This window comes from Sceloporus occidentalis, unplaced genomic scaffold, assembly GCF_023333645.1.
Source record: "Sceloporus occidentalis isolate IW3139 unplaced genomic scaffold, rSceOcc1.0.p SCAF_4, whole genome shotgun sequence".
Classification (NCBI taxonomy): domain Eukaryota; kingdom Metazoa; phylum Chordata; class Lepidosauria; order Squamata; family Phrynosomatidae; genus Sceloporus; species Sceloporus occidentalis.
In genome coordinates this window covers 181,752-208,922 of record NW_028316984.1, presented here as the reverse complement: position 1 = coordinate 208,922, position 27,171 = coordinate 181,752, and the positions used below count along the sequence as shown (strand labels likewise).

The 27,171-nt window shown below is 41.1% G+C and overlaps 1 protein-coding gene across 1 annotated transcript in view; it reads right to left on the bottom strand.

Annotated features, from left to right (window-relative positions):
* Positions 1 to 26,485, bottom strand: part of LOC149313376 (uncharacterized) — a 50,773-nt gene extending 24,288 nt beyond the window's left edge. The window contains exons 1-10 of the mRNA XM_089519009.1: positions 26,468 to 26,485; positions 25,005 to 25,088; positions 18,937 to 19,017; positions 17,042 to 17,093; positions 15,465 to 15,613; positions 13,816 to 13,938; positions 12,234 to 12,278; positions 10,031 to 10,099; positions 3,948 to 4,039; positions 2,961 to 3,113 (exon numbers count right to left, since the gene is read on the bottom strand). Of these exons, the coding sequence (XP_089375135.1) occupies positions 2,961 to 3,113; positions 3,948 to 4,039; positions 10,031 to 10,099; positions 12,234 to 12,278; positions 13,816 to 13,938; positions 15,465 to 15,613; positions 17,042 to 17,093; positions 18,937 to 19,017 (764 nt within the window). The 5' untranslated portion in view covers positions 25,005 to 25,088; positions 26,468 to 26,485. The remainder of the gene's footprint in view (positions 1 to 2,960; positions 3,114 to 3,947; positions 4,040 to 10,030; positions 10,100 to 12,233; positions 12,279 to 13,815; positions 13,939 to 15,464; positions 15,614 to 17,041; positions 17,094 to 18,936; positions 19,018 to 25,004; positions 25,089 to 26,467) is intronic.
* Positions 26,486 to 27,171: the final 686 nt, after the last annotated feature.

The window sequence follows — 27,171 nt, the reverse complement described above, 5'->3', positions numbered from 1 at the left end:
TAGATATGCACATTTCCTTGTCATTAGGACAAAATTATATTCTGATCCAATATATGATACTATTAAATAGGAATACTTGGAACTAACAGCCTTATTGCACGAGTCCCTTCTAGCGTTAAAATAGTATTTTTTCCTAAAACAGCTATGCCTTCCTTATTATTTCACCTGAGGCATAATAGCATCATAGTGCGATTAGTCTATAATAGTGCTGTATAATGTGCTGTACAGCACTATAACAAATGGGACTGGAAAAGTAGGAGAGGTGGGGGGGCAGTGAGCAAAGTTTTATCTTCACTGACAAAGCTGATGGGAGAAGGGAGCAGTCATTTGGCAATGGGTTTTTCTATAAAGGAAGAAGAAGTAGAAAGATTTAGGGAATCGCTGCAGCCTTTCCTATCTGTCTGTCCTTCCTAACTTTTGCCATTTTGACAACACTCTGATGTTCCTTGACTGCATGTGTCCTGTTTATCATCTGTGAAATATTGGAGGATATGGGACTTGGTCTATCAAAGAAGGCACCTGAACTTTGCATTGTGGTCCTTCCATGGTGGAAGCAGTACTGGAGGAGAGAGCTTCCACTGGCATACAGTATCAAACTGAAAATCCTGTCCCTTCTTTTTCTCCCATGATCACTGGAGGTGGACTGGTGTTCCCCCATTCACAGCACACCCACTGACCAACTCTGACAACTCCAAATTGTCATACAATCACTACTGAACTTTTGCAAGATAAAACATAGCACAACAGAAGAAAGAAAGGGTGTCATTAATGTATTTTTTATGTTATTAAAAAGGAAAGTGTTTTAAATGAGAGAGAATGGGAGAACAGCACAACATCATAAGGTAACCCCCTTCCGGAAGCACTATTATTTTATTGTAATTCCAGCTTATTTGCACATGTGATAAGGTTCTAAACCCTTTCAAAGATTCTAGAATTACCAGTCCATAATTCCATAATCCTGGAATAAATAGAGGCAAGCTATACTGTCTTCTGCTGGTTCACCATCAGCTTCATTGGCTATTCATCAGTTTCTGAACAAAGTTCAAAATTTTCTCAAAGATGGTGGCACAGGTTTCCCCCACAGCTTTTCAGCATCACCATAGTAAACCTGCGACCAGGCCAGAGGACGACTGCACTTTCTTACTTACCACCTGAAGGCATTCCTACCTAATCTGGGAGTTTCCTCCACCCTGGAAGTGTTTGGATTGAGGATTCTCCTAATTCACATGGCCACCCATAAAGAGGGGCACGGTCAAGGCAAGGGGACCAGCTCTCCTGAAACACACCACTGCTACAGAAATAATTGAAGATGGTATCAGTGGACTGAAAAAGGCACCATTCACAGTCAGGCTTGGGAAGAATTTCTTGCTTCAGGGTCCTCACTATCAATATAAGAGACTGTCCCCCAGCACTGGAGTACTTATTCATCTGCTTGTTGCTGTCTCAGCCCTCAAAATATTTCTCCAACATATCAGTGGACTACATTGGGTTCTTTTTGGTATCTGTCCTCTTCCATCCTCCACCCTCATTGTATCCCTAGACTAAGGGGAGGTGGGGGGTGAAATCTGCTGGAGGTTGAGGACTTTAGGGACAGTCCCAAAGCCACAGAGTTCTCCAAGAGCATGGCACTGGCAAGGCTTTTCCTCCCACACTGGGTAGATATTGTGATCTATTTGTGTAGCCCCTGTCCTTAGTAGAGTAAAAGTCTCTATTTCATTTTCCCAGGCTTTTAAAAGATTTTAATATATACGTTGAGTCTTCCTTTCTGGAATTCTGAAATCTGAAATACTTCGAAAACCAAACAAATTTTCATGGGTGGCTGAGATAGTAGCATCTTTGTTTTTTGATGGTTCAGTGTACGCAGACATTGTTTCATCCACAAAATTATTAAAAATATTGTATAATTTTACCTTCAGGCTATGTGTATAATGTATATATGAAACATAAATGAATTTTGTGTTTAGACTTGGGTCCCATCACCAAGATATCTTATTCTGTATGTATATGTAAATACAGGCATTGCAAATTGGGGGAAAAAATCAGAATCCAAACCACCCCTGGTTCCAAGCATATTTCCAAATATGTCTACTGTGTTTTATGTGGTTATTTCATATGGTTATTTTGCTATTTGTTGATTTAATTGTTCAGTTTGTTAATTGGCCTGAAGACCAGGATCTACATTGCTTAAAATAAGCAAACAAATTACACCAAACTGAGACTTTTTAAAAGCCTATTTGTAATGTGGGAAAAGGCATTTGAGGGGTGGTCACAGCTTTGGAGGGAAAACTAACTGATTCTTTCCTGAGCACAGTAATTTCCCTTTTACAAAGCTAATAACCTATGCTGTACTTAAGTGTTTTGACAAAGAAATTGGTGTCAGTGGAAGCTTTTTAAAATCCTAATTTGCAGCACAAGGAACATAGGCCTGTTACAGACTGCCATAATAAAGCTGCTTCAGGTCTCTTTGGAGTTATGCTGTTTAAATTATGCATGGGTCCTAAGAGTCCGGAGGTCACGCCAAAGCCACACTCTGTTCCTAAGCACTGGAGTGCAGCTTTGGTGCAGCTTCTGGATTCTTTGGATGCATGTATCATTTAAACAGCGTACCTCCAAAGAGACCCGAAGCAGCTTTATTTTGGCTGTCTGTAACAGTCCATAGATTCTGGACTGGAGGCAGGTCACTACTGGATAAGTAAAGATTTAATTCATCCTGAATGCTAGGTGGGGGAGGAGGGGAGAGAAGAAAATATCCCTCTAAAAAAGCCTTTGAATAGCACCCATTTGTGTCAGGTGCTAACAAACAATCCCTGATGTAATCCCTGAAGTCAATGAGGACCTGAGGCTCAAAAAGGTTCCCCATGCCCTAGTCTAAAGGAATACTTCTGAGGCTCAATTCCCATTATCAGAAATCAGAATTCATTGATTTAGAAAAAAAAATCCCATTCTTTCTGATTCCTTGCCTTTCTCGAGGTGGTTCTTTCAAAGCCTTCTGAAGACTTTGGTAGTGCTCTGAAATTTCTGCAGGAGGGTCCAGCTCAACATTCGCAATGGTAACATTTAGATCTGGGGATAAGAATGCAGGGTAGTCCATGTGCTGGGGCTTGATTACATTACTGCAAAGTGAGAAAAAAGTAGGGATTTCAAATGTTTGCAATTATTAGCCATCATAAAGAAGATTCCTTCCCCCATATGTAGCCCACAAAGGTTCAGTAAAAGAAAAAAATATGTTCAGGCTAAAGATAGCCAATCATGTCCCCAGAAATCTCCAGAAACACAAATGTCTGTTTTAAGGCTATTTCTTTCCCCCTACCTGTTTTAGACCAGCAATATATTCCTGCCCCAAAATTGGAAGTGATCTGTCCCCAAAGATTTCATAGTTTGTTCATTTGTTTATTTATTTTGCAGAGTTAAAGTCCTACAATTGATAAGGGCAAAGGCAACCATTCAGTTCCATTTGTATCTGCTTGCTATATTTTGCACTTCCTTTAGGACCATCTAATTCTTGGCATGGCCCAAGGACTGTTGTCTTCCATGTTTCACACATGCAGTCAGAGGAACAAGCAAAGATACAGATGTCATACCAGTGGATATCAATTGTCTCAAATGGAAACTTATTTCATATGCAGATGAGAAGCTCTGATGAATGACAGCACTGGTGCTATTTTAAACTATTTTCAAATACTTCTAAAATACTAATCCAGAGAAATGGGTTTGGTACTGCATTTGAAGAAGTGGATTTATATCCACAAGAGCCCATGCAAAACTAAAAACCAGGTGCTGCCACACCATTTTTCTTCTTTTGTCCCCCTTCCTTCCTGTTACTGTAGTTGTATCTGACAAGGCAGGATCTTGAACATCATGCCTGATATATACATATGGTATTATAAGCCAGGATTCCATTTAATCAATTTAAATTTAATCTAATATTTCATGTCAAGAGTAGTTACCTGGAATGATCTTTTCTTTCTTCTGGTGGTGGAACCCGCAGAAACATGGAATATGCCACGGCCTGGGCAGGATCTGTACCTGGCAGCTTCAGCTGCAGAAGAAAACCATACATTAAAATATAATAAATAATAATAATAAAAATAAAACTTTAATTTATATCCCGCTTTTTGTTTCCACAATCAAAGCGGCGTACAACCTTTAAAAAATGCAATATATACAATTCCCCCCCCTTAAAAAAAGATTAAACAATTCCATCTATTAAAATTACAGACAATAAAAATCTAAAAACAATACTACAATAAAATAATGGTGGGCAGAGTCTTCGCTTGTATATGACTGTGGGGGGAGCGTTACATGGCCGGGATCTATTCCGGGAAGGCCTGCCGGAAGAGGTAAGTCTTGACAGCTTTCTTGAAGCTCTCAAGGTTGGCAATTTGACGGATCTCGTCTGGCAGGCCATTCCATAAAGTGGGAGCGATCGCAGAAAAAGTCCTCTGAGAGGTTGCCATCAATCTGGTCTTTGTGGACTGCAACAAATTCCTCCCAAAGGATCTGAGGGTACGGGGCAAATTGTACGGAAGGAGGCAATCCCTTAAGTAGGTTGGGCCCAAGCCATGGAGGGCTTTAAAGGTAATGACCAGCACCTTGTACTGTGCCCGGAAATGAATAGGCAGCCAGTGGAGTGATTTTAATATAGGTGTGATATGGTCACTCTTAGTTGTTCCTGTAATCAATCTGGCTGCCATATTCTGCACCAGTTGAAGTTTCCGGACTAGGCACAAGGGTAGCCCCATGTAGAGCACATTGCAAAAATCAAGTCTTGAGGTTACCAGCGCATGTACTACAGTTTCGAGGTCACCCCGTTCCAGGAAAGGGCGCAGCTGACGTATCAGCCAGAACTGATAACAGGCACTTTTGACCGTCGCATTCACCTGATTCCTCATCTGAAGCGACAAGTCAAGAAGCACCCCTAAACTGCAAACACAGTCCTTTGAGGGGAGCGTGAACCCCTCTAAGACTGGAGGTTGCTGCCCGATACCTGGTTTGGGGGCTTCTACCATAAGTACTTCCGTTTTGTCTGGATTCAGCTTGAGCTTGTTTTCCCTCATCCAGTTCATTACTGCTGCAAGACATTGATTGAGAGGAGAAATGCCATCTGTCGTCACTGCTGATGACCGAGACATGGAGAAGTATGTTTGGGTGTCATCAGCATACTGATAACACCCCGCTCCATGTCTCCAGATGATTTCTCCCAGCGGCTTCATATAGATGTTGAACAACATCGGGGACAGGATGGCGCCCTGAGGGACGCCACAATTAAGCTCTGTTTTTGAAAAGCAACTGTCCCTGAGCATCACCCTCTGGAATCTACCTGAGAGGAAGGAACGGAACCACTGCAAAGCAGTGCCTCCAATTCCTAGCTCTCTCAGGCATTCCAAGAGGATGCTGTGGTCTATTGTGTCAAATGCCGCTGAGAGGTCTAATAGCACCAACAGGGTCATGCTTCCTCTGTCGATGCTTAGACGAAGGTCATCAGTTAAGGCGACCATGGCAGTCTCCACCCCATATCCTGTCCTGAAGCCAGTTTGAAATGGATCTAGAAAATCGGCTTCATCCAAGACCACTTGGAGCTGAAGAGCGACAGCCCTCTTGATCATCTTACTCAAGAATGGCAGATAGGAAACAGGCCTATAATTTTTCATGTCCAGGGGTCCAGGGAAGGTTTTTTCAGAAGTGGTCTAACAACCGCTTCCTTTAAGGCAGGTGGTACACAGCCTACCCTAAGGGATGCATTGATGACATGTCTAAGAAATGCCATCAAGGCATCACCCCCCCGGATGGCCAGCCATGATGGGCAGGGGTCAAGAGGGCATGTCATCTTCCTCACCTTTCCAAGGATCTTGTCCACATCATCAGTACTCACAAGCTCAAATTGATCCAGTCTAGTCTCATAAACGGACTGACTGGACACCTCATCAATTGATTTTGCCCCAACACTGGCATCCAGGTGGGCTCTTATCTGAGAGATTTTACCTGCAAAGTAGTTGTCAAATGCATCACAGCAGACTCTTGTCGGGTTAAGTAGAGGGTTCTGGGTAGATGGCATCACCATCAGTTCCCTCACCACCCTAAACAGTTCTGCCGGACAAGACTTTGCAGATGCAATGCGAACAGGCGAGAATGATCTCCTCATTGCTTTTATTGCCTCTCTATAAGAATAAAGAAATTTCTTATGACGAGTTCTGTTAGCTAAGAGTCCAGTTGAGTGCCATTTACGCTCTAGTCGTTGTTCCACCCACTTCACATTCTTCAGCTCTCTGGTATACCAGGGCTTTCGATTCAAAGCGGGTGGGAAAGGACACTTGGAAGTGATTGTGTCAATAGCCCCGGCAAGATCAGTGTTCCATGTGTTCACCAGAGCTTCAACAGAATCACCGGCATTATCAACGAACAAACCCTCTAGGGCTTTCTGGAATCCAATTGGTTCCATTAGCCTTCGAGGGCGAACCATTCTAGTAGGTCCTCCACCCCCAGGGAGACAGACAATGGCTCTTAGTTCAGCCTTGACCAGGAAATGATCCATCCATGACAGTGCAGAGATACTGACTACCTCTGCCCACGGATATTCCTGTTCCGTACTGAAGACCGCATTGAGAGTATGATACGCAGAATGTGTTGGCCCGGTAACCAATTGGGAGAGGCCCATGGCTGTCATGGCTTCCATGAACTCCCGAGCCGCACCTGTTAAACTGGTCTCGAGTGGGATGTTGAAGTCGCCCAGAACTAAAAGCCTAGGCGACTCCAACAACAACTCCGAGACCAGCTATGTCAGCTCGGATAGGGAGTCTGTTAAGCAACGGGGTGGACGGTATACCAACAAAATCCCTATACTATCCCTGGTCTTCAGGTGCAGGGATAAATAACAATGTAATTTTGGATTGTTTATAATGTACAAAACCATGCCTCCCTTTGGATTCACTTTCCTAGAGTACACATGAGAGGGGAAATAAGAGCTGAGAAGACAATGTTTCCACAGCTTCTCTTCAAAGACTTCTTGAAATGCTGCTTCAGCTCACTGTATGGGAGCTGTTCTGGAATTGTAGACAATTCTCACTGGACTGACAGAATGAATGACAAATCGGGAAGAGCAGAATTATACTTTAACATAGATTCAGCATAAAGTAAAGACCCTCTCTCAAAGCTTAATCCATCACTCATACAGCCAATTCATCTTGCTTTTGCCAGTTTATAACCAGTTGGGAGTGGGTCATTACAGATTTTTAAAATATCTGGCTATTTAAATACATTAAAGAATACGACACACAAGAAGGAGGTTGAATTACATTTAGGTGTAAAAACTGAGAAGTATGCAAGGAGAGTCAGTGTGGTGCAGTGGTTTGAGTGTGGAACTAGGACTCTGGAAACCAGGGTTTGATTACCTGCTCAGATGTGAAACCCACTGGCTGACCTTGGGCAAGTCACATGCTCTCAGCTTCAGGGGAAAGCAATGAAAAACTTAATCTGAACAAATCTTACCAAGAAAACCCCATGATAGGTTCTCCTTAGGATCGCCATTAGTCAGAAACAACTTGAAGGCACACAGCAACAACAACAATGTATACAAGATGTAATAGATATAAACCAGTCAGATAAATTACAGCTGAAAATATTATTTCTACTAGAAGTGGAAAAATGTGGCGTAGTCCACTGTTCACACACAGAATGACAGCAGGAGCAAACCCTCTTTTTGACTTCACGAATTTGCATTGAAGAGTTTTGATTGTAGCTCAGTGAAGTTACCAAACCCAATGATCTTGGGTGTCATTTCCACCATTCTATTTTAGCTATAATTAATATAATTACAGAATGTCACTAAAATGCATTCAGAGACATAGCTGTGTTAGTCTGGACTATCAGTATGCAAAGGGATCTTGTAACACTTTTGAAACTAACTATGTGAAAGAAGTTGTAGTATAAGCTTTTGTAAACTTGGTTTAGTTTCTCAGGTACTTGGAGTGGACTGGTGCCTCCATGCATCTGAGGAAGCAAACCAAGTATATGAAAGCTTATGCTACAACATTTTCACATAGTTTAATTAATTAATTAATTTCATTAGTTAGTCTCAAAAGTGCTACAAGATTCCTTTGCATACTAAAATGTATATCAGGGGAAGAGACTCGTTGTCTGAAGGGTGGAATCAGCTCTAGGCAAATGTGTCAGGAGTCATACAGCAGCTGTGGGTGGCTACAGCCCAAAGTGGGTGAGCCCATATCCAAAGTTAACATGTGGCCCTGATATGCTTGTTCCCACACATATACACACTACTTATTGTCTCTGATGCACAGGCACACACACATATCCTTTTCTCCCCTTCCCCTAACTAATCCTTCTAGGGTAGGCAAAGAGTTCTGAGCAGCTGAGAAAAGACTGTTTCTGTTCCTTAGTCACCAAGATATGCTGTGTGCTGGCTCCTGAAAACAATTTTCTTAAACAAAATCTCTCAGCGACTTCATTGACTGATATGTCAATGAAAATCAATCTTCCCCAAGTTTAGAAAGCCAAGGCCCCATTCTCACTAGCCCATTTGCTCTGGATATTTGCCTCCATACCGAATCTGCCCGGAAAGAAGTTCATACTACCCTTTACCTTGATTGATGCAATTTGCCCTCTGAAGTTCACATTTGCAGTACCACTTTAAAATGCACCCTCCTTTGTTGTCAATCAAATTCACTTCTGCTTTCGTTAAAGGTGGCATATCCTACAATCATTGGCCAACGGAATTGGTTCTTTCCCCCCTCCTTTTTTAAAAAAAACTGGTGGCAGTGTGCGCATATTCTGTCAACTTGTCATATTTAAAAACCTCTAGGTGTGTGAGTGTGTGTTGTGTGTATTTGGGTCATTACACATTATGGCAACCCTAAAACGACCCCATCCTGGCAAGATTGGTTACGAGGAGATTTGCCAGTGCCTTTCCCCTGAGGCTGAGAGAGTGTGACTCTCCTAAAGTCATGGGATTCCAAAGCCTTGCCTCTGAATGCCAGCCTCTAGCTTCCTCTTTGCTTCCAGCCCAGCATTTCCTCCTCTTTGGAACCTCTTCCCTTCCCTTCCCTTCAAGCCCAATGCCACCTCTGAAGCCCTTACCTCCCTCCCCATGCCATCCTCTTCCCTTCCCTTCCATCCCAAAGCATGTGCATAATCTGTCACAATAATAATAATAATAATACCTCACCTCAGAATGCCATCTCTGCATCTTCTTTCTTTGCTTTCCCTCCTATTGCCACCCCAGAATGCCTTGCATACACATATACGTATGTAGCAAAAGCATTCACACATTGTATCAATTTGCCAAATTTAAAAGGAAACACAAGCATTCACATATTCTGTCACACACACAAAATTTTTTTAAAAAAATGCCACTTGCAGCGTGAAGTGCCGTGCCGGCAGCAAGCAGACGAAAGGGAAATGTAGCACAAGCTAACACATTCTATCAATATGTATCAACCTGTAGAACAAGCATTTGCATAATCTGTCAAAAATAAAATTACAAAAAAAAAAAGAGAGAGAGAGAAATCTGGCTTTGAGAGGGGAGGCATATTCTGCCCTCTGCCCTCCCTCTGACCTAAATCCCTCCCCTGAACTTGACCCAATCATGACCACGGCCAAGTTCACATTTACCAGCAGCAGGGAAGAAACGGTTTTTCCTAAAGGACATGGGAAATAATCCACTTTCAGGAAAAAACACTCTAAAGGGGATTTTCCCTGGATCGGGTGTGCAAAACCCTAATTCTGATGTGTTTAAACTGGTGCCAATGGGAACTTCCGACTTTTAATCTGGGTTACAATTTGGTACAAAAGGTAGTCTGAATGCCCCCCTATAGAGTCATCTGGAGCTAGTTCATATGCAGTACTCTTCATTACAATCTGCACAGTTTGCTCATTCTCTTTGCTTATAGAATACTATTTTCTGAGTTGGCTTGTAGACTGGGGAGTGATTTGCAGTTCATGGGATGGACCTTGAAGTCTCTTTCAGCCTCATGCTTCAAATTAAAAATATCTAGTGCAACAAGGAAAAAATAGTAACCTGATGTGAATACCCATATCCAAGACATCCATAGCAGAACATGAATTCCACCTCAACTGTGCAGAAAACCTAAAAAAAATAAAAATTCAATTTTAGTTAATCATTTTACACTGCAAATTAAAATTTAAAAGCTGTTGTAAAGGCAAGTAACTCCAGCTATACACTTTTCCTACTCTTTTTCTGAGTTCATATGTATAATAAATACTAAACTTTGAAATGTCATACTCTTGCCCATAAAGACAGGAAAATAAAACCCAGGAAAACTGCCTAGAAATACTAATACTAATTGATTCCTGCACCCTATGGCTTGATCCACAGCAGAACTTTGAGCAATAGAAGAAAATTTACCAAGTCAATTTTAAACCATTTCGCAAGCACCAACAGAAAATCTTTTCAACAGCAATGTTACAATATATCAGTGTTTGTACAGTACAGTATGAGAAATCTGTTCGCTAAAGAACATGCAACCATTTCAGACTGCATTGACTCTAGAGGGTTGCAAATGGGTTTTGAAAATTGCTGTGCATTGTCTATGCAATAGAGCTTCTGTTTGTCATTAATGCTTTTCAGAGGTCTGGGTACCAATCTGTGCTGCATCTGAAGAAGTGGATTTATATCCACAAAAGCTCATCTAAAATAAAAACCAGTTGGTCTTAAAGGTGCTGCTACATTCTTTTCCTCCCCCCCCCCTCCTTTCTTTTTATTCCTTCTATGAGCAGAAAATGCTTTCCATTTTCAGAAGAGCACTTTGAGATAGCCTACAATGAGAATTCAGTATTGTGTCAAGGATACACATAAATAATCCAGATGCTGGGCAAGTCACATGCTCTCAGCCTTGGGAGATGGCAACAGCAAATCTCCTCTGAACAAATCTTGCTTGGAAAACCCACGATAGGTTGGTTTCAGGATATTTTCATACAGCCATAGCAGGATGCTCCTGTCACTATTGTGCAATTGTACAAAGACAATCAAACGATGCCACGTGGCACTGCGATAATTGCACCATTATCCTGCAAATAAATGAGTGAAAAGCGGCACTAGAGTTCCTATTTGTGGGATAATGGTGCGGTTATCGCAACACAATTCTTTTTTCTGCCCCCCCCCCCCCGGGCCCCAACTTCACATCTCTAGTCTCAAAGAGAGGAGACCCACTGAATCAAAATTATGAGATCAGCAGTTGAATTTAGTGCAATATAAGTAAATATAAATGTCTATATGGAATGACTAAGACAATTTATACCTATAGAACCTTCACTATGAAAAGAAATTTATTATAAGGCCCATTATTAACTTTAGTTCCCCACCACCACCACCATTTAGAGGATAAAACATTCTCCAAGAATTTAGATGTTGGTCATCTTTACTATAGTCATAATGAATTAAATTAAACCTGACAATCCATGAATAAGAATCTTAATCTTTGAGAAAGGGCAGACATTTTAATCTTCTTTCACGGTATCTCAATACAGATTTTTTTATTTTTATTTTTGGTAAACCACCTGTGTAAGATACAGTGTAGAAAATTAGAGTAACATTTTTTTAGGAAAAATGAATTCATTAAAACAAACACTTTCAGCTTTCAATTATTCCATTAGAACCGTGCTAATTCAAAGCTTTAGAAGAAGCACTTGTCCCAGTTTACAAATGACAAACAAATACATCCAGAATGGGAAAATGTTCAATAATTTGGCTAAAAATGTATGGTGAAAGACTTGTTTTAAAAACAAATAGGCTGTGGCCGTAAGATTGTTCTTTTAAAAAAAAACTTCCCCTGACATAGTAGCTTCTGTTGCTGTTGCTTGTATCTGCAGATCATACATAGGGATAAACACGGGGATTAATTAACAGTGACCTTCTGAATCTACCACTCTAGGCCCATTTAGAAGCCTCTAATCTAATAAATTTCATTGCTATACAACAGAAAAAGGGCTTAGAGGTTACTGTTTCAGGATTAAAGCAGGATGGGCTGAAAGATATTTTCTAATTTCTAATTTCAGTATACCTATGTTGTTCTATAACATGACTCTATAAACAAGTTTATATATTATGTTAACTTTTCCCTCATCCATAACTCAAAACATTTAAAAATGTCCCTGTGCTGCAATGCTTAAATTCAGATTAAATATCTATTACAGTAATTTAGACAGATTGTTTACAGTAGTTCTGCAATATGCATTTTTCATTTTTTAAAAAGATACCTTACCATATTTCGAATTCTCATAGCACATATTTCAGTGAAGGACTGCTTCTGAATGGGGAGAAATAGCAACATTTAGAGAGCTCCTTCACTGCCCACAGATTTGCTCACTTCAGTCATTTCATTAAATTCCAAACTAAAGCCTAGAGGTTTGAAAAAGGCCAAGCTATTTCAGACCATTCATAACACTGTAATCAATCACCAGGTCTAATTCCATCCCTCTTTAATCGATAGCTCTTAGCTGATTATAAATCCATACTCATAACAAATGGTTATACAGGAAAGATAGCTGTGGTGTCCATTACAACAATCGTGAAGTTCATTGTGAAGTACGTAATAACTACTAGGACAACCAGAAGGGCATAAAAAGTCTATCAGTTTTCAAAATCTCTAGGGCTCTTCCTCAGGCAAGATGTTACTGAAAATATGTTGAGAGAGAGGACTGATGAGGTTGTGATTATGAAGTCTCCACAATGTCTTGAGATGGAGGAGGGGATCTGAAGACTTTCAAATGAGGCCCTAGCAGGCTTTAGGTTTTAGCTCAAGGAACCTCTAAGAATATTTGGAAAAGGAAAGACAGAAAAGTTTGGGTCCTTCATATATGAAAATATAAAATCCAATTATATGACTGGCTTCCCCAAATGTGGTACATATGCCCAATTATGAAAAACCCAAGAGTTTGTTAAAAATACAATCATAGCCTTGACTGATCAAAGGTCACAGTCTAGCATTTTGTTCCCAAGAGAGGCCAACCAAATGTTGTCTGGGAAGCCCACAAGTGGGCTTCATCTATTATTTGTCCCCAGCATCTTATATTCAGAGGTATAATACTCCTGAAGATAAAACTCACAAATACGGTACATTTTGATATCTTGGCTAAAATTTAACTGAGTTAAATCTTTGTACCAAATGAAGCGGGGGGATGTGTGTGTCAGAATATCCATGGGATTGGTATCCATGGTTTCACTCACCTGCATCCGGAAAAATGGTCTCTCTAGGCATCTGGAGTCCTCCAATACAACTCTATGGTCATGTCCATCCATAGCATGCGGTGCTAATCTCCATTACGAAGCCAAAGAGCCAACATTGTCAGAGACTACTCTGTGATCATGTGGCCAGCATGATTGCACAGAATGCTGTTTAGCTTCCCACCGGAATGGTACCTATTTATTTACTTGCATTTGCATGCTTTCTAATTGCTAGATTGGCAGAAGCTGGGACTTGTGATGGGAGCTCACCCCATCATGCAGCACCTGAGCCTCAAACTGCCAACCTGACGATCTTGCAATCAACAAAGTCAGCATCTTAACCACCTGAGCCACTGCATCCATTGACTAGGAAAATAAAGACTATTGGAATCAGGGTGGTAGACCTGTGCAAGGACCATAATACTTCACTATTGGCTAGGGCTGATGGGAGCTGGTCCAACAAAATACTGAGGGTAAAATAGTAAAATGTTATTTAGCTATCATTATAAATACCTACTACATACTTTCTACAAAACTGAGTAACATATATCTACACATTTGAAGAACAAATAATAATTACAATAATTATAAATAATGACATCTCTTTTCATTATACTTACTTGAATAACATCATAGAGGTGCATAGTCACATTCCCAAACAGCCTTGGAAAGTCCTTTGGTCCTTCAAAGCCCACCAGTTCTAATGTAATCCTATTCCTAGGATCACTTTTCTGCTTTGGAACCTGAAAATCAAAATATGGAGCAAATACATTTACTGAAGGAAGAAATTCAGGAAATGTTCCTTACTTGCAACAGACTTCATAGGAAAATCTTGCCTCAATCCTTTGTGTTCTTACACCGATAAAGACAAATATACCTGTTGTGACTCCATTTACTCCCCTTTCTCATCATAAAGCTACACATCTATCCATTCTGCCCTTTGCACAGTCACTAAATTATCAATTTAATTATCAAATTAGCTGCTTGCTCATAGGTCTCTTAAAACCCACATAATAATAATAATAATAATAATAATAATATTTATTTATATCCCGCCTCTCCCTGTATTGGATCGAGGTGGGTAACAAGATATCAAAGACAATAAAATCAAGTAAAACAAATAAACAAACAAACACGGAAACAATAGTTAAAAGACATATTACATTTCAAGTTCCCAAACTCCCTCCCACCCTACAAAACAATAAAACAATTCCCAACCGATGGCCAATAAAATCAATCAAGATCATTCAATCCAATGGGAATAATTAGGTAAGTGGAAAAATTGGAAGTCAGTTCGGGAAGGCTCGTCGGAAAAGATCTGCTTTTATTGCCTTCTTGAAGGCACCTAAAGATGTTATTTGGCGGATCTCATCCGGTAAATCGTTCCAGATTTTTGGAGTGGCAACAGAAAATGTCCTCAGTTCTCCCTGACTGCAATACATTCATCCCAGAGGACCTGAGAGTGTGGGAAGGATTATATGGGAGGAGGCGTTCCCTCAGGTATGTTGGACCCAAGCCATTTAGGGCTTTATAGGTACTGTAATAACCAATACCTTATATTGTGCCCGGAAGCAAATGGGGAGCCAGCATAGGGATTTTAAAATAGGTGTAATGGATTCAAATTTTGAACTTATTTGGACACCATAATTCAGTGATGGTGAACCTTTTAGAGGCCAAGTGCCCAAAATGCAACCCAAAACCCACTTATTTGTTGCAAAGTGCCGTGTCCCTCTGGCTTTCTAGTAACAAACTCTGGCAAATTCTGTGCTAGGGCAACGGCACATGTGCCCACAGAGAGGGCTCTGAGTGCCACCCCTGGCACGCGTGCCATAGGTTCACCATCACTGTATAATTCACCACCTCTGTCTTTGCTTACTCCATTATGATATTTGTCAAGGGTAGCTCAAATCCAAACAGATCCACAGATATGGGCTTCTGGTAGTCACCAGAAAGCGTTTGCTGGTCCAAAGCTAGAGAAAAATTCTTCTCCTTATATAAAGTTAGTGATAAATCAGAAGTTTATATTTATTCTTAATCTCTGTAAATGAACTAATATCCTTGACCTTATCTGAGCACCCCATGTTGTCTTTCATGGGAACATTTCCCCTCTACAGAAGAATAAAACACTTCTTGATTCTCTGGTATATGGCTGTGCATACATCTTTTTACAAATGTGAACAAGGACACTGACCACTCTCAGAAATATAATAGCTAATAAGGAGTCTTTAGCCTAATTTATGAAGACTATATATGAACAGAAAAAATGTACCTTTACTGAAAAATATCTCACATCTCCAAAGTTGATTGTTATGGGCTTTCTGCTATTCTTATTTGCTTTGAAAACTTGAGGATTTGTGCATTTCATGATTTTATCAATACTAATACGGACCAGTAAATAAGTGTCACGGTTAACAGTGACTTTTTAACAGGGTCTTCTGTTAAGGAAGCATAAATCTTTCTGGTAAGAGAAAAGAAGATGATCATGGAGTAAAATACCACAAAAACTGAAAAATGATCAATTCTGTTTAGCATCCTGTATGTATAAAACCCATTCACAGCACTTGTAACAAGGGCTAAAACTGACAACACAAAAACGTCTGTCATCATATTTCCCAATATTTTCACATTTTTGTGTGTGTAAAATTCATGTATGTCTGTGGGGGGTATGTGTCCTTATGTGATTAAAGTAGTAATGATGGGGGAAGGATTAATCCTTTTGCCTGTATGATTTCTCTCTGCTAAATAGTCCCTCCAGTCTCTTAACCCAATACCTATATCAGTATATACCAATACTGATACCAAGAGACACCATCAGATGTGGGGGTAAATAGGTTGTAAGTATGCAGTTATACTTATGTCCTTCCATGGCAAGCCCCAGTTGAGTTATGTAATCTCTGAATCATCTCTAGATTTAAAATTCTCTGTATTCAGATGTATGCATGGTTCTGAGGGAGCTCAAGCCTATGAAAGCTCATACTACAAACGTCTTTCAGTTAGTCTCAAAGATGCTACATTGCATACTAAATTCACTAAATGCTAAATCTGCAGTTTTATATATTCCTGCAAATTAGTTCTGCTGTATCCATTGGAATCTGATTCTGACTAAATTTGCACAGGACTGCACTGCAATTGAAACATGTTCTGCCATATTGACTGCGTAATTTACTAAAAGTTTCCAGACTGGTTAACTGTCACACTCAATTTTATAGGCAGCAGAAATTGGTTTTACTACTATTATTCTCTGGGTATTTATTTACTTTGGGTAAAGGTTTGAAAAAGGATCAGTAAATACACTGAAATAGAAAGAAAAGCAAAATAGCAGTCAGAGTAATAAGTAAGCAAAAGTTGCACATTTGTTACATCTAAATTAAGGCTGGGTGATTTATGGCTTTCCAGATGTTGCTTGACTTACCACTGGCCATGCTGGCTGGCAGAAACCCCAGTCCAAGAAACTCTGGAGGTTCACAACTTGCCCAACCCAGATGTAAAGCAACATGCAAAACAAATTTAGAGGCACACAGAAGAAATTCTATGTTTAGTGTCTCATTTGTTTTTGAAAAATATTAAGAGCAGCTGCAATAAGGGGGATCAGAGAGCAATGACAACAAAGGAAGAGAGATTTAATTCCCATTGTATCAGATCCCTGAACTGGGTTCTCTCCTTCAAACCCTGCCTTTTGCCCACTGGAGGAAATTGACAGGCACATGTGTGATAGTGACTTTGAAATTAGTATTTTTTTTTAAACACAAGCACATAGAAATCATAGTCACAGCTCTCTCGCTACATAGCTGTACTCTGAGAAAGTACAGTTGTCGGTATACTTCAATAACTAAGAGAAAAGGATACACTTGGGGGTGAAATCTTTGCACTGCTTCACAATAACTGCCATCAAGCCAACCTATAAGAATATGAAATGTCAAATTAGAACCATTATAAAGTCGCATTACAGTCAAGGACAAGATTTACTAAAAACATTTAGTAGCCATGTACAAGTTTTGCAGTTATTGGGCAAAGTCCTGGAATTCTATACTCAATTCTGCTGCAAATTTAAATAAGGCAAAGCTTAATGTATAAAGGTTATCCGTTTACTAAGCCTATCAAATCAGGTTTGCACTACTGCAGGTTTTCTTAGAAATAAGCACCTGTGTCCAATGAGGTTTTCTTTCAGAATTGCAGTCTTCTGAGTGTGGTTATTCAAGAACACACACACATGAATCATTTTGTGCCTGTGCTGAACAGGTTCAGTATTAGGTACTGCAGAATAATGTCTGTTTTCAAGAGCTCTGCCCCTGTCAAATGTTTGTGCTGAAGCAGGGCTCCTGTCTTTTCTTCCAGTTCCATCAACGTACCCCATTACCAAAAGGAAAAAACAACCACCCATGACCCCATGAGAAAGAAGGCGGGTGGATTTTCTAAGTCCTCAAATAAATATTAAAAGAACCATAACTACATCTCTCTGCTAAATAGTCCCTCCAAGCTCTTAGCCAATACCTATATCAGTATACCAATACTGATACGTTGCCATTCACCAACAGACCAACACAGAGATTAACATATAAATCACTTCCTCTCAACCAAGGGTCACACAGTATATATACCCCACTCACTTCCATGCCAGCATTCTCTGAAGATGCCAACCACAGATGCTGACAAAACATCAGGAATAACAATTGCATAGCCTGAAAAACCCACAGAAAACTAACCATAACTACAGTTAGGTAGCCTGTCCTCCTCTTTGTGATCTCTCATACATATGGGTGATAAGGAAGCTAATTTTACCAGGAGGAGGTAAGCAGGGTCAATGTGTCCCAGAAGAAAGGACAACAAACCCAAGACAGTATCTTGTCAAGCCTGGACATCTAGTTATTTAACTATCATTATAAATGGAAGATTGGGCCTATGTGCTGCCCTGCATCCTGCAGTGAGCATCCACTTAAAAATGTACCGTAGTTGATGCCACCATTGCTTGACTGGAAGGAGCAAAAAGCTCAACGGGTAATAGCTTACAATCCACTTCCAATGCCGATTAGGTGGTTTCTATGACCTACTGAATAGAGCCTGGAAGGCTGACCTCAATAATACTTTGTTCCAATGGAACTGAAGGTAAATTGGATAGCAAACGGCATATAGTACACCTGCTATCCTTGGTGATATTGTATTAGTATTGTAACTAGAAATGTAGTCTTAAAGGGCAAAGCCCAAGTTCACATACTGCCATATGCTGAAATGGCTTTCCCATAAGACTAGCCAGTACTAGCAGAAGGCTTCTTGAAATTGTCAGTGGAACATGAGGTAGCTGGACATGCTAAGCCTTTGCAGAAATAAATTAAGACTGGGGTGTCTGCACAAAGAAGGAGCCCCTTTGGGGGGCAGCATATACTCAAACGAAAAATGCTGGGGATGGGAAGAGAGTGAAAGAGACCTAACTTTGGCAAAGGAAGGGAAGGACCTGGGGGCAGAGAATGGATCATGGTATTCTCTCTCTTATTTCCTATCATGTGACCTTTGCCTAGCCTGGCAGGAGATAACTGTCCCCTTCATTGCATACAAAGGCCTTGTAACCCAAGTGACTTCAGAAAATCAAGAACATAAAGATTAATAAAGACCAAGATAAAGTGTCTCAAAGTTAATCACATCCCCATCCTTCAGCATTTTATTTGTTGTCCCATAGTACCTGTTTAACAACAAGTAAAATGCCTGGCATTGAAAAATAGCATTAAGAACATACTTAGTCTACATACCACATCACCGCAAGGAATTAAATTATGGATGTCACTGGACGCAAAAGAATCTTCAGAGGTCTTCTGACTTCTCAACAACATCTATAAAAAGTGTGGGGGGGGGGAACAGGTTTTGCAACTGATTACAAATAATAAATATTGCAACCTGAAATAACCTAACCTCTGAAGAAAAAAAATACGGTAATGGAGCCAAAAAATCAAAAAAATAAACATAGTAACTGTTTCACGGGATTGGCCCCAAGTCCAGAATCCTGCTTCAGCATGGAAGGACAAGTGTGATGTTGCACTTTGTGCTGAGAGGGCTGGGCCAACTCCTTTATGAGTAAAATTATATCTGGGGCTAGTTTGTTTTTTTAAATTGCAAGTAAGAGGAGACACTACTTAAGTGCAAAAAAAGTATATCTGGTATAGGAAAAAGTGGACAATCTAGTGCCTTCCAGATGCAAGACACTAAAGGGCACACCATGCCCAGCCATCCACTCTGATGTATTTATTTACTGATTTTTAACCTTCTACCTTGACCTTCTGCCAACAAATTATTCCAATAGCAGAATACAATGTAAACCTTAAAAAAATAATTAAAACACTTCAGTGAAATTAAAATGTCCAGCCTGTCCAAGTCCCAACCAGTTTCTGGAATTAATAAAAAAAATATTAAAATTGATTATACATAACTTTAGTCTGACCTTCCCAGAATGGTGCTTTCCAGGTGTTTTGGATTACAAATCCCAGCACTCCTAACCAGTGGCTATGCTTGCTGGTACTAATGAGAGTCGCACAGTGCATGTATGTATTGTTAGAGAAGTGTTTTGAAGTTTTGATTGAAGAAGCAAATTAATTTTCATTTGAAACTATAGGATGTTGGTTTTGTTGGGTGAACAGATTCAGCACCAACATTATTATTATTATTATTATTATTATTATTTTATATCCCGTCTTTCTTCCAATATAGGGACTCAAGCCAGTGAAGATTTAAAACAATACAATTTAAAAACTGTACAACATTAAAATGTATAAATATAAAATTTTAAAAACAATTAAACCATTTTAAAAGTTAAAACAGATATGCATTAAAATTGAATGTTATAATACAACATAAAATTTAAAGAGCACAACATTCCCAGACCTTATCAATTTGTCAAGGCCTGCCAACACAAGAACGTCTTTACCTGCCGCCGAAAGGACACCAGGGATGGAGCCATACTCGCCTCCCTAGGGAGGGAGTTCCAAAGCTTGGGAGCAGCCACTGAGAAGGGAGATACAATCCTTCAAATAGCCTAGACCCAAGCCTGTTTGGTTGTACAGTGGGACCTCAGTATTCGCAGACTTGCCATCTACAGATTTAGGCACATGCACATTGTGGTGCTGCCATTAGGGACAGCCCCATTGTCCCCAGTGGCGGTGCATGTATGTGGCTGTGCTGCCATTAGGCAATATTGGAAGTCCCATTGTCCCTAATGGCAGTGCGGTCACACGCACGCACTGCCATTGGGGAGAACAGAACTTGACAATCTGTGGATTTTGGTATCCATGGGGAGCGGAGGTGGAATGGATCCCCCATGGATGCTGAGGGCCCAATATAGGTAGACTACACTTCTCCTGTGTGTGCATAATGGCTGTGTAGGACTGCGGTTGATGCTAGCTGCTTCTGTGCTTTCAAAATTAAGGTTGAAAATATGCAGTAATATCAAATGGATAGCTGCTTTGATCCTGAGGTTCATAGCAGGTTTAGAAGCTCTGGGTTGACATTTTATTGCTTGCCAAATCCAGTTAAAAGGGAGGGGGGGGGAAAATCAAGTTGGAAAGCTGCATTATGGATCTAGGGCCAAAATAAATGTTCCTGATGAGAAATCTACACGTAGGACAAGAGGCCACTGTCAGGTTGAAATATGGAGAAACAGAATGATGCCCATTTGGCAAGGGTGCAAGGCTGCATTCTGTCACCCTGTCTGTTCAACCTGTATGAAGAAAACATCATCTGAAGAGGCTTGGACACAGAAGAAGGAGAAGTAAAGATAGAAAGAAGGAATATAAAAACCCTAAGATATTTGGACAACACCACACTACTAACTAGCAGAAAACATTGCAGACCTAGAGCAACTCCTAAGGAAGATCAAGGGGGAAAAGTGTAAAGGCAGGCTTAATGCTGAACATAAAGAAAACAAAAATAATGACCAAAGAAGATCTACATAAATTCAATCTAGGCCTTACATTGCAGAATGAGACCAGTTCAGCATTTTTTATGCAGTTCTTCCCCATCTGAAACAGTGTCATACAAAAGGATGTAGCTGTCCAAAAACACTTTGCTATAGGGTTGCCTATTCAGATAAGGCAAGGCAGTCTAAACATGGCTTCAAAACCTGTCTTTTGCATGAAGATGGCATGATACTAGATTGGATATTGCTGCCTTTGAGCTAATTTTGGCCTAGGATGATCTCTCAGGAACACTCAGGAAAAACCAGAAAGATCAGAAGAACAGAATGTTAACAAGATGACACCAGAGTAAAGAAGCCGGAGAGGCAGGATGGGGAAGAGATGACTGTAGGGCCTGCCAACTGATTCCAGCCTCTTTGCCAGATGGAGAGAAAGCTTCCTACCATCATTTGCTTGACCAAGAACAGCTGTGCATTTATTGTATTGAAGGATACAGTAGGCAGATTCACTGAAAGACAGACATTGCTATGCTAGATAATAATAATATATGAGCCATCAGGCAGACCAGCAACATCGGCGACTGCCTGAAGGAAGAGGCCCCTCCCTCCTCAACTGTCATCTCGGCCTCAGAGGGAGCCATCACGCAGACCAGCAACATCTTGGACTGCCTGAAGGAAGAGGCCCCTCCCTCCTCAACTGTCATCTCGGCCTCAGAGGGAGCCATCAGGCAGACCCAGCAACATCTTGGACTGCCTGAAGGAAGAGGCCCCTCCCTCCTCAACTGTCATCTCGGCCTCAGAGGGAGCCATCAGGCAGACCCAGCAACATCTTGGACTGCCTGAAGGAAGAGGCCCCTCCCTCCTCAACTGTCATCTCGGCCTCAGAGGGAGCCATCAGGCAGACCCAGCAACATCTTGGACTGCCTGAAGGAAGAGGCCCCTCCCTCCTCAACTGTCATCTCGGCCTCAGAGGGAGCCATCACGCAGACCAGCAACATCTTGGACTGCCTGAAGGAAGAGGCCCCTCCCTCCTCAACTGTCATCTCGGCCTCAGAGGGAGCCAGCAGGCAGACCAGCAACGATCAAGTTTCATACAAAGGATTCATATAAAGGTTCAGTCTTAGGATTGAGATCAACGTAGAGACCAAGGATTCAGATCAAGCTTCATGTCTTCAGATCAAGCTTCATTAGAAGAATTCAGATAATGTTAACACCAAGGATTCAGATCAAGGTTCAGAGCAAGGATTCAGATCAAGTTCCATAAAAAGGATTCATGAAAATGTTCATACATAGGATTCAGATCCATGTTCATTAGACGGATTCAGATCAAGCTTCATTAAAAGATTCAGATAATGTTAACACCAAGGATTCAGATCAAGTTTCATTCAAAGGATTCATATAAAGGTTCAGTCTTAGGATTCAGATCAAGGTAGAGACCAAGGAATCAGATCAAGCTTCATGCCTTCAGATCAAGCTTCATTCAGATAATGAAAGGATTCAGATAATTGAACACCAAGGATTCAGATCAAGGTTCAGAGCAAGGATTCAGATCAAGTTCCATACAAAGGATTCATGAAAATGTTCATACATAGGATTCAGATCAAGGTTCATTCCAAGGATTTAGATCACGTTTCAGAACAAGGATTCAGATCAAGTTTCATACAAAGGATTCATATAAAGGTTTAAACCTAGGATTCATATTGTGCAGACCTAGGATTCAGATCACGTTTCAGAACAAGGATTCAAATCAAGTTTCATAAAAAGGATTCATATAAAGGTTCAGTCTTAGGATTCAGATCAAGGTAGAGACCAAGGAATCAGATCAAGCTTCATGCCTTCAGATCAAGCTTCATTCAGATAATGAAAGGATTCAGATAATGTTAACACCAAGGATTCAGATCAAGGTTCAGAGGAAGGATTCAGATCAAGTTCCAAACAAAGGATTCATGAAAATGTTCATACATAGGATTCAGATCAAGGTTCATTAGACGGATTCAGATCAAGCTTCATTAGAAGGATTCACATAATGTTAACACCAAGGATTCAGATCAAGGTTCAGAACAAGGATTCAAGCAATATGCCAACAACATACTGCACTTAGAAGTCAGCATGACAGAACTCAGTGGGACTTCTTTTTGTGTCGGCATGTATCTAGTATAAGACTATACTGATAATATCATTTTCTTGTCTTCTGAAAAATCCTAATTGACTTGCCAATTTAACAGCTAAATTGTGAGTTGATCAGTCTTTCCCAGAGGTTGAAAAAAAAAGTTTAGGGACCACAACCTAGTGTGAACAATTCTAGCTGTTGTAGTCCAAAAAGTAGTTTTTCTAAGCTCTGCCCTTTTCTACCTCCACTGAATTTTAGCACATAGAGCATCAGTGGCAAGCCTCACAAAAACAGCTATATAAAGAAACTTACGCAATATTTGCCATGTTCATATCCAGTGATTCAGCTAGGCTAGGCACTTTTATTTTACTCTTCACTCTGGAGTAAAAATAGTAAAGAGATACATGAGCTTGTCCCTCTTAACTATGGGGACTCAAATAGAGGAAGGAAGGAACCCCATGGTTTGCTCAGAGTGGAGTGAATCTATCTGTCTCTTGGCATAAGTTGTACTCAGGCTTTGAGATTGTATAAATGTGTCACAGAATCATCCTAGCCTGTGCATAGCAGCTGCAGGGGATGGGGAAACAATTTGAAACACAAAAGGGGTAGAAGTCAGAAAGGACTGTGTACATAACCAGCAGCGCTGCTGCAGTAGGTTTGTAATCACATGGCAGAGGTTGGAGAAAAGGAATCTGAAGCAGAGCAGTGGTAGTAGGTCATACCCTCCAACATTTCACAGATGAAAACCAAGGCACATGTGGCCAAGTGTATATCAGAATGTGGTCAAGATGACAAATGTTCCTAATGAGGAAGAATACACAAACCAGGAGAGGCTGCAGCAGTTTGCTTTCACCTGACTCTACTAGAAAGGGCAAGATTCTGTTTTGCTCTCTCCCTCTGCTGAGTTAATTGAATGTAAATTACTTTTGTGCTTTGAAATAAGTATGCTGCAGCTGAAATAAGCTGAGGCCAAATGGGGGAAAGTGGGAGGATGAGAGAGAAAGTGGGACATTTAAAAAGTGGAACCATTAAGGATTAATTGGGACTGTTCTTTCCAAACTGGGACAGTTGGAGGGTATTCAGCACCTCCTCCATCACCCTTTATACCCCTGCCCCTGCACACACACTTTTCTTAAGATAAAACAGTCTAACAGTTCTGGTACATAAACATTCACATGCACTGGAGCACTTTTTTGGTGTGCTCGTGTGGATTACCATTATCTAGGGACAACAAAGATGGTTCTTGAACTGAAACCCACTATTCACTTGAACTGGCAGTTAGTTACAACAAGAGTTCCTACCCATAATTTGATTCTTTGATTTTTTTCCCCTTTGAAAACTACTTTTGCAAGGCATAGAAAGATAAAAGACAGTATTTGGTGCTTTATTTTCTCTTTGTTGTTGTTGTTGTTGTTGTTGTGTGCCTTCAAGTCATTTCCAACTTATGATGACTCTATGGCAAACTGATCATGGGGTTTTCTTGGCAAAATTCGTTCAGATGAGGTTTGTCATTGCATTCTCCTTCCTCTGAGGCTGAGAGAGTGTGATTTGCCCGAGGTCAAACCCTGATCTCCAGAGTCATAGTCTGATGATCAAACCACTACACCATGCTGGCTCTCTTTATTTTATCTAAAGGTAAAGGTAGTCCTTTGACATGAATGTCTAGTCGTAACCGACTGTAGGGAGCAGTGCTCATCTTCTTTACTAAGTCAAAGAGCCAGCGTTGTCTGAGGACTGCCCTGGTGGTCACGTGGCCAACATGACTGCACCAAATGCTGTTATCTTCCCACCAAAGTGGTACCTACCTATTTGCATTCCCATGCCTTTGAACTGCTACGTTCTAGTGATGTAGGGTTGCCATAAGTCAGGACCTCCAAACCGGGACAAATCTAGGACAAGAGTAGGACAAGATTTTCAAATGTAGGACAACATTTCTAAAATGGAGGACACGCAAAAAATTGGGTCATTTTTTTTTTTAATCTTAATCTAAATGCATGTTTCTTAGGCATGATCAAAATGGAGGACATTTTGACATTATTCCTGGACAGATGTCAGGAATGTAATTCCCTTTCTGGCCACATACACACCCAATTCTAAAACACACACACACATAGCACATTTACACTATCATTTTTTCTTTCTTGCTTGCTTGTGTTGGATTTTTAATACTTTTGCCTGATGAAGATGTCAGTGGAGCTTTGAAAGCTTGCATGATATATTTTGTGCATTTTGGTTGGTACTATACAGGTATCACTGCATAGTAGGTTTGGGCTGTTACTGTACTTGTGTGTCCAATCTGTTAGCATAGAATATTTTAATGTGTGTGAACATTCTTGATAAGCGTAATCCTGAAAGGTAGACCATGTGAAGAATCATAATGACAATACTAGAAGGTCCAAAAGGTTGGAGTTAACAAAGAGAGTATGGGCAAGTCCTACTCTCCACTCTCTCAGCCTCAAGGAGAGATGAGAGGTCTGGCAGCAAACCTCTTCAGAATACAATCTTGCCAAGAAACCCCAGGATAGCTTTGCCTTATTATGGTCTCAAAGTGCTTTTCAGTTCTAAGTCTCTGGTGCCACAGCCATTCTGCAAACTACAATTTCCACATCCTGGCAGGGCTGCCATAAGTCAGAAAGGAGTTGAAGGCACACAATAGCAATAACAATAACAACAGAAGAGGAGGAAGAGGAAAGAAAAGAAGAAGGAGGGAAGAAGAGGGGGCTGGCTTGGTGGCTAGAGAATTGGAGGAGCCAGAATGGCCCTGCAAACCCAGTGGGAGACCTTGGGCAAGTCACACTCTCTCAGCCTCTTCTTAGGAGAAAGTAAATGTAATCCTCTCCTCCTTTGAAGAAACTGTGCCAAGGGAACTCTACACAGTTACAACAGAAGAGGAGGAGGAAGAAGAGGAGGAAATAATAATAATAAGAAGAATAACTTTATTAGGGCCCTTTGGCCAGCACAATGACACAATCCCAATTTAAAACACATGATAGGTTCATGTAGAGGCAGATTGGAGAGTATAAACAAATGACAGTCTATCAAAAGCAAGGATAGGGCTGCAGGATCAGGCAAAGACACAACAAGCCCTGGGTCCTCCAGGGAAAAGAGGAGGAAAGGAAAGAAGAAGGGGGAAGAAAAGGAGGAATAAGAGGAGGCTGCCTTAGATGGAGGAGACAGAGGCCTGGGGCTTTTTCTCCCTCCTCTCCCCAGAAGCCATAGCCACCCACAAAGCAGAGAGGAGCCCCAAAGGAAAGGCAAAGCAAGGAACCTTAAAGGGAGTCTCTAGTGCCTGCCTTTGTGCTGAGCAGCCCTTGGTGACGGAGGAGGGAGGCTGCCAGACCAGGAAGCCCCTGCCATGCTCCTTCTCCTTCTCCCTAGAGGCATCCATCTTGGCTGAGGAGAAGAAGGAGGCGTGACCAAGGGGGTCACATGGGGGGAAGGAGCCAATCCTGCCTTCTTCCAGGCAGGCAGAGCTGGAGGCCTACCCTGAGGAGGGAGCGGGCCTTCTCGCCCTTGAGCTTCTGGGCGGGGGTGACTGACGGGGGCCAAGCTGCTTTTGCTGGCCATGTGCTTCAGGCCTCGGGGGTAGGCCGCGGCGGGCGAAGAGAGCCCCTCAGACGGCCGCAGCCTCCACAGTTCTATCTATGTATGAAGCCACCATACCTGAGGAGTCCTAGATGAAATCCTCCTTATATTTTTCTATGCTGTAAAAACACCCTTTTGTATCGAAGCTCTTGCTCGGTGTTTCCCCTGAATTCTTCACCTTCACAAGAATCAGCTTGTCTTGTAGAACTGACGGAGGCTTTGCCGATGGGGTCCCAGATGAAATCCTCCTTATATTTTTCTATGCTGTAAAAACACCCTTTTGTATCGAAGCTCTTGCTCGGTGTTTCCCCTGAATTCTTCACCTTCACAAGAATCAGCTTGTCTTGTAGAACTGACGGAGGCTTTGCCGATGGGGTCCCAGATGAA